At 30.6% G+C, this 14,007-nt stretch overlaps 2 protein-coding genes across 4 annotated transcripts in view; one reads left to right on the top strand and one right to left on the bottom strand.

The window, feature by feature from the left end:
* The window catches only part of LOC131803206 (arginase-1-like), a 42,643-nt gene that overhangs the window by 11,942 nt on the left and 16,694 nt on the right, over positions 1 to 14,007 (top strand). The gene's annotated exons all lie outside the window — the stretch shown is intronic.
* On the bottom strand, positions 367 to 12,196 carry LOC101899346 (protein elav). Of its 3 annotated transcripts, XM_059124308.1 has the most exons (3): positions 11,984 to 12,196; positions 10,875 to 10,971; positions 367 to 7,005 (listed from the first exon to the last, which is right to left on the bottom strand). In XM_059124308.1, coding segments are annotated over exons 2-3 (1,275 nt in total). In that variant the 5' UTR covers positions 10,876 to 10,971; positions 11,984 to 12,196; the 3' UTR covers positions 367 to 5,731. The 3 variants fall into 3 exon arrangements, with proteins under 3 accessions (XP_058980291.1, XP_058980290.1, XP_058980292.1); XM_059124307.1 differs by lacking the exon at positions 10,875 to 10,971; XM_059124309.1 differs by lacking the exons at positions 10,875 to 10,971; positions 11,984 to 12,196 and adding an exon at positions 7,683 to 7,903.

The following is a 14,007-nucleotide window of genomic DNA, read 5'->3' as shown; positions in this document are numbered from 1 at the left end:
AAAAAGAAAATAATAAAAAAATTAAATTAAAAATCATGTTGCTTTTACTATATACTATAAATATGCATGTATATGTGTGTGTATAAGAACATAAATTATAATTAAATTAAAAAAAAAGAGAAAGGGTTAAAGAAAAATTATCAATTACTCTAACGGCGAAAGTCAAGATGCCAGATCTTGAAACTTTCTTTATTCAATTGTCTCATAATGTGATGATTATTTTGTTGTATTTTCACGAATTAAAATTAAAATTATTTGAAAAATTAAAAAAGAAGTTTGAAAATATGTGTAGATAAATGAAAATTCACAAAAATCATTGCCATTTGTTTGTTTGTGTTATTCTTCTCAATGGATTCTTTTGTTATATTGTTTTGTTTTTTTTTCTTTCATTTCTTAATACATAAAATGTGTAATAAATAAGTTTTTTTTTTTAAATATAAGATAATGAAAAAAGAAAAAAATTAAAATATATTTTTGTCATAAATATATATATTTACATAAAAATTGTTAGCAATTGTTTTTTGTATAAAAATGAGATACCTAATTTTCTTATTAAAAAAATTTGCAATTTGCCTTCATTTGTTACATTTCATTTCTTCTATTGCACAGAAATTTGTGTGTGTATATGTGTTCTCGTTATTATCTTAGTTAGTTTTCATTACTAATTTCATAATTTCATTAGCTTGCATTATTTTTTTAGGTTAGGTTTTGTGTTTTACAACAAAAAGAAGTATTGAAAAGTATTTTATTAAAAAAATCTATACTCTTCTCTTTTCGACTATATACGAATAGTTGATTTTTATATAATTTGGGTCTCGATGATAGTGGGAAAGGGTTTTCATTCAAAAAAACGCTTTTGTCTATTTGAGGTTATGATGTCTTCTTTATATCGCACTTTCGGAGGTAGGTCTTGAATTTTAGTTTTTTAATTATACCGAATTGTTTGTCACAGAACTCATATTTGTAGCAAAACCTTAAAATTTTACCTTATTTTGAAAAATAAGGAAAAAAATTCAACATAACCTCAAAAAATGAGATATATTTTTTTGGAAAAAATCTTAAAAATCTAAACCTTAAAATTTTGATATTGCTTTATTTTTTCATAAATATATTTCCGTATGTGTAATATTCTATAATATAATAGGTTTATTACGAAAAATTAAATTCTGTTCAACATAACCTCAAAAATTGTTATCAATATTTTTGGGCTTTTTAGGAAAATTGCAACCATATTTTGTAGCAGTTTACGAAATTTGAAGTAATTGTGTTTAATATATGAACATTTTGCATAATTTGAAGCCAAAAAAAATTAATTTGTTTAACGTAACCTCAATTTTTTAAAACAATTTTTTGAAGTTATATTAATAACGAAAAAACTTGCCATAGTCCTTATTAATTTATGAAATTATTTGAATTGAGTACAAAATAATGTTCTATTTTCTAAATTTAAGAAAAAAATTAAAGAAAGAATTAAATTTGTTAATGATTTTTAGGGTTAACATTTTTTTGAAAACATTTTGAAAATACTTTAATTCTTTACTGGAATGAACATGAATTCCAGAATGTATACATAATTTGTGAATTTTTTCTGTTACTTTTTTCATGTAAAATTCTTTCTTTAGTTAAACACCACGTGAAAAATGTTTTCAGAAAAAAATTGAGTTTTTCAAGAATTCTTTTCCACATTATGCCATAATTTGAGAAATTCTTGGTTGCGGCTACAATAAAACCAGGACTTTCTTTCAATGCGAAATCCTTTAATTTCTTTTTTTATTTCGTATTCTTAAGTATTTTCTGAAAATACTTGAATTGAACACACAAGTCTTATGTCTTTGTTTCATATGAATTCAAAAAATGTTTTTTTAACGGACATAACCTCAATAGTTTATATTATTTTTAAACTTTTCTTGTTTTGATATATTACCATTTATTCATGGAAAGAATTTGATTACTACATAAAATTTGCGTGTGTTTTGTTGGAAAAGCTTCAATATTGAAATTTGGCTTAAACATAACCTCAAATTCAATTTGAATGAATGACAACCTTTTCCCTTATTTCATCGAGTCCCTATAGAAAACTTCTATGTTTGTGTTATTTTTGTATATAGAATTTTACTAAATATTTAAATCTTTGGATTATATAGGTTACGTTTCCTTCCTTGCAATAACAACAAGTTTGAGAAGAAATTAAATAAAAAGAAAAAAAAAAAGAAATTAGTGTACAAAAAAATTGAAAAACTGAAAAAATATATATTTTTCTTAAAAGAAAAACGTTTAGCTAGAGATGTTGTTCAAAAATGAAAAAAACTCCTATGATATTTTCAAGAGTTGTTTTCTTTTTTCATTTCTTGTATGTTTATATATATATTAAGCTGCTTGGTTTTTAAACTTAATTTTAAAAATATATATTTTTATATTTTATTTTTTTTTTTTTCACTGACTAGATTTTTGTTTGTTACTTTTTGTTGTTAGATTTGTTCTTGCTTTCTCTTGTATCTTTCATTAGGGAGTTGGTTTTCCTCACGTTTTGTTTTTTTTAAATACTAATTTTTTATATAAATTATTTTTGTTTTTGGTTGCTTAAGAACTAAAGTGTTTTGTTAAGAAAATTATAATTGTGTGTGTGTATTGTTGTTTTTAAAATATATATATGTATACATACTAAAAAAAAAGTTACTAAAATCGCATACACATAATAATCAATTATAAATATTAAATAGTATAATAATAAATATGTATATGTAAATATTTAAACATTTAAATGAGAGAGAATAGAGTGTGAGAAGAAAGGAGGGGGGTCATATGCGCTGATGTTTTGTAATGATATTTTTCTAATAATGAAATACAAATTTGTTTCAAATGGGGACAAGGGAAAATAAAAATAATTTTTCTCCAACATTTTAAGGTTGAAGAAGAAGATGGATCTTCAAACTTGATGCCATAATTGTTTTGTTTTCCCTTCTCCTTTTTGCTTTTTTTGGTACTAAAAAATAAGTATTTTTTCTTTACTGAACTTTAAACAAATAATGCCTGCCTTTTGAAGAAAGAATCGGAAAAATCAAGTTTTATATATAATTAAAAATAAATACATTTTTTTTCTATATAATAAAATATGAAAAATTACTTTAATAATTTCTTCTCTAAAGAAAAACTTAAAGAAATCAACAAAAGAAATTAATAATAATATTTATGTATATCTCTATGTAAGAAAAAACAAAGAAACAACACTAACAATAAGTTTTGAAAAAAAGAAAACAAACTAAAATTTAATGCAATCCTAATTTTCTTCTGCTGGAGGATGGGGGCAAAAGAAAAACCAGTGAAATGCTGCTGATGGTTCATGGGGGGCGCACGAGGACAGAGAGGGTGGAGTTTTTGGAGAGATGTATTTACCAAAAACCAAAAAGAAAAAAAAAACAAAAGCAATTTCAAAACAAAGCAACTCAAAGCATATCTATAGTTTAGATGAAAAATTATAAAATTCAATTAAAAAGAATTATATATATTTGTTATTTCATAATACGATTTATTGTATAAACATTTGTGCTTTATAATGTTTCTTCATTTTGTAAATGATCAAGTTTGCTTTTTGTTTTCACCCAAAAAAAATCCAAGAGGAGATGGGAGCGGGCGGGCAAGAAAAAGCTAACATCTTAAATAGTTTATATTCCTGACTGGCGATATCTAGGCAAGGTATTATATTCAGTGAGAATCAATGCAAGACCTTTCATTTTAGTTTTACAGAAGGTCTTCTGTCCATAGAGTGAGACAGTCTTCCAAAAAATCCATTAATTAAAACTGAGTCTTTTCCATTTTATTTTCCTTAGGGCCTTACTATCAAGTAACTCGGATTTTCTTCTACGACTCTTTTTTTAAGAATAGTAACTAGTAACTTTTATAAACTAGAAGGGCCTTCCGTTTAAAAATTTGTTAAGTCTATGGGTCAGCAAGGGAGAGAAACTGTTCTTTGACATTCGCTTTTAAAACCTTAAACAGTTTAAACAGTTTCTATCCCTGGCTGTCGTTATCTCGGTAAGGTATTATATTCATTGAGAATCAATGCAAGACCTTTCACTTCAGTTTTACAGAAGGTCTTCTATCTATAGAGGGAGACAGTCACCCAAAAAATCCTTAACGAAAACTGAGTCTTTTTCATTTTCTTTTCCTTAGGCCCTCACTGTCAAGTAACTCAGATTTTCTTCCACGACTCTTTTTTTAAGAATAGTAACTAGTAACATTTATTAGCCAGAAGGGACTTCCATTTAAAAATTTGTTATGTCAATGGGTGAGCAAGAGAGAGACTTTCAAAACCGTATTATTTTCATCAATGAAACAAATTTTTATTTCTAAATGTGATAGGAAGGTCTCGTTCTCTCTCACAACTCAGTTAGCCTTTTTAAGAACAATGTTTTCTTCTGAAATTTATTAGGCCTCTGTATAGGAAGAAATCTAAGAAAAGTTTTGAATTTTAATATCTTTGCCCTACTATTTTTGTATGTTTTCCATAAAAAAACCTAATGCAAATTTTCCTTGCACCCAAAGCTCCCCAGGGATTTCGTATTTCGGAGTGTTTTTCTTTTACCAATTTCGCTACATTTTAAATTATAAATACTTGCTATTCTCCTGGTTAGGGGAACCGATCTATGATGATATTCATAAATTATTGTTGTTTGTTACTTTGAGTTTTTTGTTTGTTTAATTTTTAACTAGTTTTGGTTTTTGTTTGTTTCGATTTTTCTTTTCCTTTTTTTTTTGTATTATATTTATATTAATAGTAATAAAAAGGAGTTTTGTTTAATTAGGTATTCTTCTAACATTCACCAGTAAATTTAGTAATGGTAATAATAATAATGACGATGATGCTGATGGCCTCTAGCTTTTTCTTCACTCATTTTGAATTTGTTCTGAACAATTGTTTTGCTAAAACATAATATCTTGTAATACTGTAAAAAGCCTCTTTATAGCTATGTTTGTGTGTGTATCGTTTCTTAACTCTTCTTTTTTTTTAAATATAGAAAAAATTCTATATTAATTATTATTTTAAAAATGTTTCTTTTTTTTGTTTTTCTTTCACTGGCGAGTGTTTGAAAATTGTTTTACTTTCTTAATAGTTTTGTTTAATTAAATTTATGCGTTTTTTTATTTCTTGGAAGATTTACTTGTTTTGCTTGCTTTTCCCAAATTTTAGTTTGTTTTACTTTCTTTTTTTGCTGTTTCGATCGTTCGGTCGTTCTTCATTATTCTTTTTAGCCTATATGTTAAAATTGTTTTTCTTTCCGTTTTTTATTTTTAATAAAAAATTGTTACTTCTTTCATCAAAATATTGCCTTGTCATTTCTTTTGTTGATCTCTTTAAGAAGCAAAGGACAATTTTCTTTATAAGAAAAGAATCCTCAATCATGCAAATTTCAAAAAAGGACATGCATTATTTCCAGTTGCCAGGTGGGCAAGAGTTTTAAAACAACAGAGAGAGGGAGACCAAATATCTTTCCTCCCTTTTTCTTTTGCAAGAAAAATAGTCAGCATTTGCATTGTTTAAAACTCCAGATCCTACTTGCAATTATTAAATGTGGGTGTCTGTTTGTGAGGAGTAGTAGTAGTAGTAATAGAGGGGACAAGTTATCATCTATTGTATGCTTAAGAAATGTGTTGTTGTTCTGTGTTCTTTCTATATACTATATATATATAAATTATGTTATGTATGTGTTTTGTTTTTTTGTTCTTGCCTAATTTACTTTTTGTTAGTCTTAAAACTAACTTGTAATACTCGATTACCCAAAGTATAACCATTGAGCGCCCTTATTGCCATAGCTGCTTCATCGTAGTTGGTCATGGACACAAAGCCATAACCTTTGCATTGATTGGTCGACGAGTCTTTGACAATTTTCACGGATTGCACAGCGCCAAAGGGACCAAATAGCTGCCACAGCGAAGATTCTTCGGTTTCGGGTGCCAAGTTGTAAATGAATATGGGATAAGCACCACCGGGCCCAGTGGCCAATGAGGTGGCGGCAGCAGCACCCAAGCCATTGGGCAGCATTACGTCCAACATATCACCGGCCATGGGTGAAAAACGGGCCAGACCCTTGTTGACGGGCGTGTGCATGGCACCACCAATGCGTCGCACCAGCTGGGGATTTAAAAAGGTTGGAATCTGAGGCTGGATTATCTTGTTTGTACTGCCCGGGGTATTGGAGAATTTCACCACAATGGGGTCGGTGCAACCCGTGGGTGTGGTACCGTTCAATGCAATTATGGCCCTGGTGGCCTCTTCACGTTTGTCGAACCGAATGAAACCCACACCCTTGGTTTGGGTATCATTACCGGCATTTTGCAAAATCCTCGAAGTAATTATTTGACCAAATGGTGCAAAAATTGCCTCCAAATCTTGTTGAGTCATGGTCTTGGGCAGACCGGAAACATATAGGTTGGCGCCCTTTATAGCCTCCGAGGAGGGTCGGGCAAATGACACCTTTATGGTTTTATTTTGCAGCCGCAAACCATTCAAAACATTGACAGCCTGCTCAGCATCTTGGGGCCGTACATAATTAACAAATCCATAGCCCAAACTTTGACCCTTGGTGGCTGTGGGGTTCAAGGGATCCAAAAAGGGTTGACTTTTGTCGCGTATCAATTTCACCGATTCAATTTCACCCACACTCGAGAACAGCGAACGTATCTCGTCCTCACTCATGGTCTGTGGCAAATAGTTGACAATCAAATTGGTGCGGGTCTCACTGGAGCCATTTGTATTGCCATTGGTGCCGTTGGTTTGATTTTGCAATTGCTGGGCAACAGCGGCGGCGGCTGCAGCCACAGCTTGTTGGGTCTGTTGTTGTTGTACCTGCAATATGGCCTGCTGAACCTGCTGCTGTTGCAGTTGGGCAGCAGCTGCGGCGGCTGGTGATACGGCCAGCTGCGCAGCTGCCGCTGCCGGATTGGCACCAGGCAAAATGGCAGATTGATTATCGACTGCTGCTCCAGGATTGGCCATCATGAAATCCACTGGAAAATCAAAAAAAGAAACGGAAAAGGAAAAACAAAAATTAATACAAAAAACCAACAAAGAAAATGAAATTAAAAACTGAAATATTCAATAATTTTAAATGATTGAGAAATGAGATGTTTTTTTGGTTTAGAGGTTATGTTCAAGAGGATATGGCTGGGCACAAGGCATTCACCCCTGGAAAAAATGAGGTCGTTACTGTTTTGTCGTTGTTGTTGTTGTTTGTGGGATGAGAGCGAGGGAGCGTCGCCGAAAAAGTAATAATGCGGAAAGGATGTGAAGAACAACAAATTAAGGGGAAGTAAATTTGTTTTTTAAGGGAAATTTCTGTGGGGATGGGCGGACAAGGAAAACTTTTGCAAGGAAAATTTTCCTAGAATAAAATAAACCTGGTATAAAAATAATTTTATAATTTGCTTTTTAACTAAAAATGATTACTTAATTTGACAAAAAAAAATCTTTTAAATTTTTGATATTAAAAACAAATGGCTTTCAAATAAGAATATGTTTTTTCAAAACCAAAAATATCTACGAAATGTAAGAAAAAAAGTTGTTTCCGTTTTTTAACAAATTAGCGAATACTAAAAAATTTCCTTAAACATTTAAAAAATAAATAACTTTTGCAAATTAAATATAAAAACATAGTTTTTAAAAAACAAATGCCAAAAAACTTTACCAAAAATATTAAAGTTCAAATAAGATTTGTATTTCACAAAATTTTAAATTCACAATTATATTTTTCGCTATGCGGAAATCTATTTAAACCACCTCAAACGAGTATGTATACACTACTAAAACTGCAGTAAGTTTTATGAGAATTCCCGGTAAAAAATGTGGAAGCTATGAGCGCGTACTGCCGGGATGCCTGAATGGCGCAAGAGTAAATTTTTGTTGCAAAATGTACGGAGACAAGGGTCGTGTCGGTCGGTCGGTCTTCGTTGTTACAAGACTAGAGCATTTTTCGCTTGGAAATTCCATGAAAAAATCCACCCTTATTGCAATACTTCCATTCATTTTTAAGAGAAATTACAAGAAAGGCAGGACGAAGAAGGGAGAATTTTTGGGGTGCACAAACACCAATCAAGCAAACATCATGTAAATCAGGATAATTGTCCAGCCAAAAATTTAAGAAAGGACATTTTATTTCTTTTTCTCTTTGGGTCATAATTAAAATTTTTCTTTCCAAGAGAAAAACATCTATAGAACTACCCCTCTCTCTCTGTTATGGCAACAGACAACAAAACCCTGTTGTGGAAACCCATCCCATGAAAGTGGTGAGTTTCTAGGCCGTGTCTTTGTGTCTTCGGATATCACCCACAAAACTTCCCTTATTGCAAGTCATTATATATACAAGGGAGGAATGGAGGGTGTTGGTGGTGGAAAACTAGAAATAAGGGTGTATAAATGTCGTCGCCCTTATCTTTCATTTGCTAAAACGAACGCCATGTGTTTTTCCACACACAAAAAAAACACATTTCCAATGAAGTGGTTTTGTGCCTTGTTTAAATATTCCAAAATCAGCAGGGGGTGTTTTTTCGTTTGTTTCAATGCAAAGCAAAGAATGAATGAGAAGTTTGAAAATGGCCAGCGTAGAGAATGGCAGTAAACTAGAATTACCTGGGACATGTTTTAGGTAAATCCTCAAGTTTACATCGATTTTTTAATGGAAATTAGAACTAATATTTCAAATTAATAATTTTTGTAATAATTAATAATTAATTTGTTTGTAGTTCAGAAAGATATTGCCAGTTGTGTGGCATTCACATGATCTTAATGGATACTGAATAATAATGATAACATGTCAATCATTTGAATTAGGAAATAATATTATAGTAACACAAACGATTATCATTATTGCTTTCCTCTTACAAGACAAGTACTTCTATATTCACCGGATCCATCTGCAATTTCACTTTATATAAATTAGTTATCGATAACTCTTTTGCTATACGATACTTCCAAAAGCATATTTTTATAGAAGTACTTTTTCGATAATTTTTATAGAGGTACTTTTTAGATAATTTTTATTATGTAAAGTTTCAAATTTTCGATTTTTCGATAACTATTGTTCTATGTTAAAAAAATTAATAATTGAAAAAACACATTTTCGATATATATCTTCATACCAAGTTCTATATGTAGCAAAAATTACTATATCTACATTTCCATAGAGATGTATCATCGATAATAACTTAAAAATGATCGGTAACATATCTACGACAGATAAAAAAATTTCGATAATTCTTAAATATAATTGATAAAAGTTGTTGATTTTCTATGGATCAAAATTGCCGATCAGTATTTGTAAGAAACAGATGGCAAAAAAGGCACATTCAACGAATAAAAGTTATCGATATTAACTTGACAATAATTATAAAAGAAAAATAGTCTGTGAATAGTCTTTGCTAGTAATTAAAAATAAAGTAATAAATGTTATTGAAAGGAAGATCCTCAATAATTTGTATCACTTTCTGATAAAATCTTTTCGACTGAAAAGGTTTTTCGCATCAGCTTTGCCGGGAATAAAATAAAGAATTGTTATCGATAATAACTTATTAATAAAGAAATGGTGTAAATAACTATTTTCCACTGACGAGGAATAATCGATAACACGTCTTTAATATAGAATACAGATACGAACTGTCTCTTCTGAAAGTTCATCGATTATAAAGTTTCAATAAAGAAAGCATCGCAATAGAAAATAATTTTTCGATAATTACTTTTCAACAGAGAAATGATGTGGATCTTGTCTTTTGCGTAGAGAAATATTACATTTCACAAAGAAATATTATCGATAACATTTTTTCTCCCACAGAAATGTTTTCTACTACAAGATCCGATAAAGAAATGTTTTCCACAATCATCAGAATATAAGAATATTTGTCAATAAACTCGTTTCACCACAGAACAGCCCATTATAGATTTCATTAAAGATATATCACAGGTTACAAATGTTCCCCAGAAACATTTAGTCGATAACAGAATTTCCGAATATAATGTTGTCGATATTCAATAACTCCAATTCCAAAAATTCGATAACTATTTTGGAATTTTCATAGTTGATATTCTCGCTTCTGGAAACCTGTCGATAAGTGACTTTGCCGAGGAAAACCCTGTGATAAAATGTACCTAAATAAATATTGGTGATTGTAAATGTAATCGATAACATTTTTAAGACAATTCTTGAAGATTTCAACTCCTCCGTGTAGTCTGTCTTTTATATACCCCAAGTTTCATGAAATCGCTTGCGGGTTAACCGTGAATTTGCTATGCCAAATTTACCGTAAAAAAACATTTCATTTTTATTCCCCTAAATTAACGATATCCCTTAACTATTCCTAAAGCATGGCAACCCTATTGTTTACCTTAAAGAATATGAATAGGTAATGCGCAAACATGAAAAGATTTTATTTATATGAACTACTAACTCTGACTATATAAAATTGATATTATAAACATAAAAACGCGCATAGGAAAACTTAATTTGCTCCCTCTCTTTTTATTTACTTATTTTTTCGTTCACAATACGACTGCAAATTTACACTGAACACATTCACGCGCACACACACACACCGAGTGTGCTATACACTTTGTACCACACACCAAAAAAAAATGTTATTAACACGCCACACAGTACCACCTAGTTGACCCCACCATAGAATGACAAAAACAACAATAAGTTGCGTACGAAAATGAAAATTCATTAAATCTAGTACTCTCAATGAAAATGGAGAGGACAGGATGAGGAAAATTACAAGTTAAAATAAATAACACAAAAAAAGGTTGTCATCATCATCATCGGCCACAAAATGAAAACAAACGAGAGAAATGCTAGGTAGAAGAAGAACCCAACACAACAATTACTCACTTTGTTTTATTTGGGCTTGTTGTACGTGAAAATTGTATTGAAAGTGTCTGTCTGTCTCCGGGGTTTAACTGCCGCTGTACGACGCCAGCTATACGCGCTGTAATAGAGAATATTAAAACGACTAGTTTTCTATTTTCACTGTTTGTTTGTCGGGGTTTTAGTTTTTTTTGAGATCAGAATGCGCTTAATTTTTTTACTGGGTTGTTAGAGAGAAGCCTGACACACACACACAAACACCAAAAACAGACGAAATATAATTTGACGTTGTGTGTATACTATGATGATGTTGGGCCTTTAGCGGCGACGTTGACGATGTCGTTTATAATGACGGCGACGGCGGCGGGCGTTTATAGATGAGGTGTATTTTGTTCTCTGTGTGGCTGAGTGTCAATTTGTATGTATGTACGTGTGTGTGTGTGTACTAATAGGTAGGAATATCTGTGTTGTTCTGTTTTTGCTGCTTCCTCCTCTATTTTTAACACTAATATTAATAAAAAAGATGTAGCGACAGCGTCGGTCGACGGTGGCGGCGGCAAAGCAACTTGCAGGGGGTTAGCGTTCTTTTTCGTAAAACAAAAAGAGTAAAGAAAGAAAAATCGATTTATTGATTTCAATTGCAGGAAGAAGGAAAAGGGAAGGGTACTTGTAAAGAAACAACAACAAAAATGCTATATGAATGGATTTTCGCATGTGTAAATTATTTTTTCGTTTGCTTTTATTGTCATGTACTTGCAGCAGTACTGACTGACTGACTGGCTGGCTTTCTTTTGTATCGACGACGTTTCGTATAGTTTTTCTTTTCGTTGCGTGTATTTGTTGTAGTAGGTATTCCACAATCCACAGAAAAAAATTTTCTTTGAAACGTTTTTCAAAATTGTTACACAATATACGATTTATGAAAGGAAAATATGTTTTTCTTATTTTTTTCATTTTTTTTTTCTCAATCATTTAACTCATTTCATCATTTGTTTCTGTTCATTCATTAGATACAGATACATTTTCTGTGTTCTGCTCTTTACACTTTCAGATATTTTTTCATTTCATTTTATTTCTTTTTTGCTCCAACAACACCACTTTTTGTTTAAAATCGTTTATTTTCGCACACTTACTTTTTTCTCTTTGTTTTCTTTAATATTTTTAATAAATAATTTTTAATTAAAAGCTATGGCTTTTCCGTTTTTATTAGATATTTTCTGTGCAAAAAAATATTTCTTTTTCTGTGTTCTCAGTGTTTTCCGTTTCTGCGTAACGTTAACAGATACGTCTCTCCAGTTCGAAATGTTAGGATTAAATAAAAATGAATTAAGGCTGGTAAATTTAGCTAACCCAACGTCGAATCAATTGCCGACAACTGGCCTCTCTTCGGTGTGGTGAAGAACAACAATAAGAGAGAACAAAAAAATATACTCTCTTAAATTTTAATGCCAGAGAGAATTCAACAAAGAATGGGAGAACACAAAGAAACTCAGAAAGGTGAAAGTAATGTGTGGTGAAAATGGCAAAGTGTGGGGATTTTCACACAAAACAATGGGAATTAGCAAAAATGCACAAAATAGCCCATCAGTGACTTAAATATTTCACAAAAAAACAAGTCTTTAAAGAGTTTATCGTTGGACAATAGTTTTTTTTTATAGAAATTACTATCGGTAGAGTAGTAATCAGTAGCAACTTCTTTCTATCGAAAAGTTGCTAATGACTTTTAAAAGTTAGCGATAACCCCTTTTCCCTAGAAAATTTTTATCGACAAGTTTTCCCTTTTGAAAACTACTCATAGTTTACTTTCCCATTGCAAAAATTGTTAACAATAACTTTTATTTATTGAAATTGGTTTTCTGTACAAGCTATCTTCGAGCTTCCTCTTTAAAAATGTCATTGTTAAACAATTGTTTCTTTAGAAATTTACAACTTTTTCCATAGAAAGGTTATTATCGACTATTTCTCAAATGAAAGCGAGTTATCGATGTAATTTCTTTATAAGACAACAATTATCGATAAAATTTCTTAATTCAACTGCTACTGTTTACAAGTTCCTTTGTAAGAAAAGAAGTTATCGACTTCCCCCAAATCCATCATCAAAAATTTTTATTTCTCGAAAATTATTTATTGACAAAATTTCTTGTAGAAAGTCTTTTACCGACAAAATTTGATTATCGGCAATTTTGCCATATGGAAAAGTTATTATCGGCAACTTTTCATTTACATAGAAAAGTTGTTATCGTCAACCTTTTTCCACACAAAAGCTATTATTCGCCAGTTTTCTGTAGAAAACTATTTAGTATTAAAACTTTGCTATCAAAAACATTTCTCCATAGATATCTTGTTATCTATGATTTTTTTTCTATAGAGATTTTGCTATCGATAAATATTTTTTATTAAGTAATTGTTATCGGCGATAGTTATAAAACTAGTTTTTGCTTCAGAAATGTATTATCGAAAACTTTTCTCCATCAAAAAGTTGATATCAACTACATTCTTCGGAAGAAAATATGTTATCGACAACTTTTCCCTACAGAAAACTGTTATCGACAATCTCTCTGTAGAAAAGTAGTTACCGTAAATATTTAATACTCAAAACATTGCTATCGAAAACTATTCCCTATGGAAAAGTTGTTATCGACGACTTAGTCTTTGGGAGTGCTGTTATCGAAAATTTTTTTCATTTTATCGACAACTGTTCCCATAGAAAAACTGTTATTGTATTTTCCTTTAAAGTGAGGCTGTTATCGACCTCATTCTTTTTTAAATAAATGTTCTGTTCCAGAACCTGCAAGAATCTACTAGTTTTGCAATTTTATTCGATATCATAAAGTGAAAATCGGTTATCGTAGTAAAAAAATTTTTACATTCTTGCAGTTCTGGAACTAACCTAAAGTTAGTGTGGAAAAACTATTTCTAGCGAAAAGTCGTTATCGACAATTTTTTAAAATTAGTTAACGTTAAATAGTTATTCGCGAAGTATTATCCCCAATTATTCCTTTGTAGAAAAGTAGTATTTACAATTTTTCTCTATCTAAAAATTATTAACGATAACCTATTATCTATGATTACCTATGAAATGTTATCGAAACCCCGAACATGCATTTAGCAAAAATTGTTAACGACAACTGTTTGATAAAGACACTTTAATCGTTTT

This window comes from Musca domestica, unplaced genomic scaffold (genome assembly GCF_030504385.1).
Source record: "Musca domestica strain aabys unplaced genomic scaffold, Musca_domestica.polishedcontigs.V.1.1 278, whole genome shotgun sequence".
Lineage (NCBI taxonomy): Eukaryota > Metazoa > Arthropoda > Insecta > Diptera > Muscidae > Musca > Musca domestica.
The sequence above is the reverse complement of the archived record's forward strand: the minus strand, read 5'-3'. Positions and strand labels throughout refer to the sequence as shown.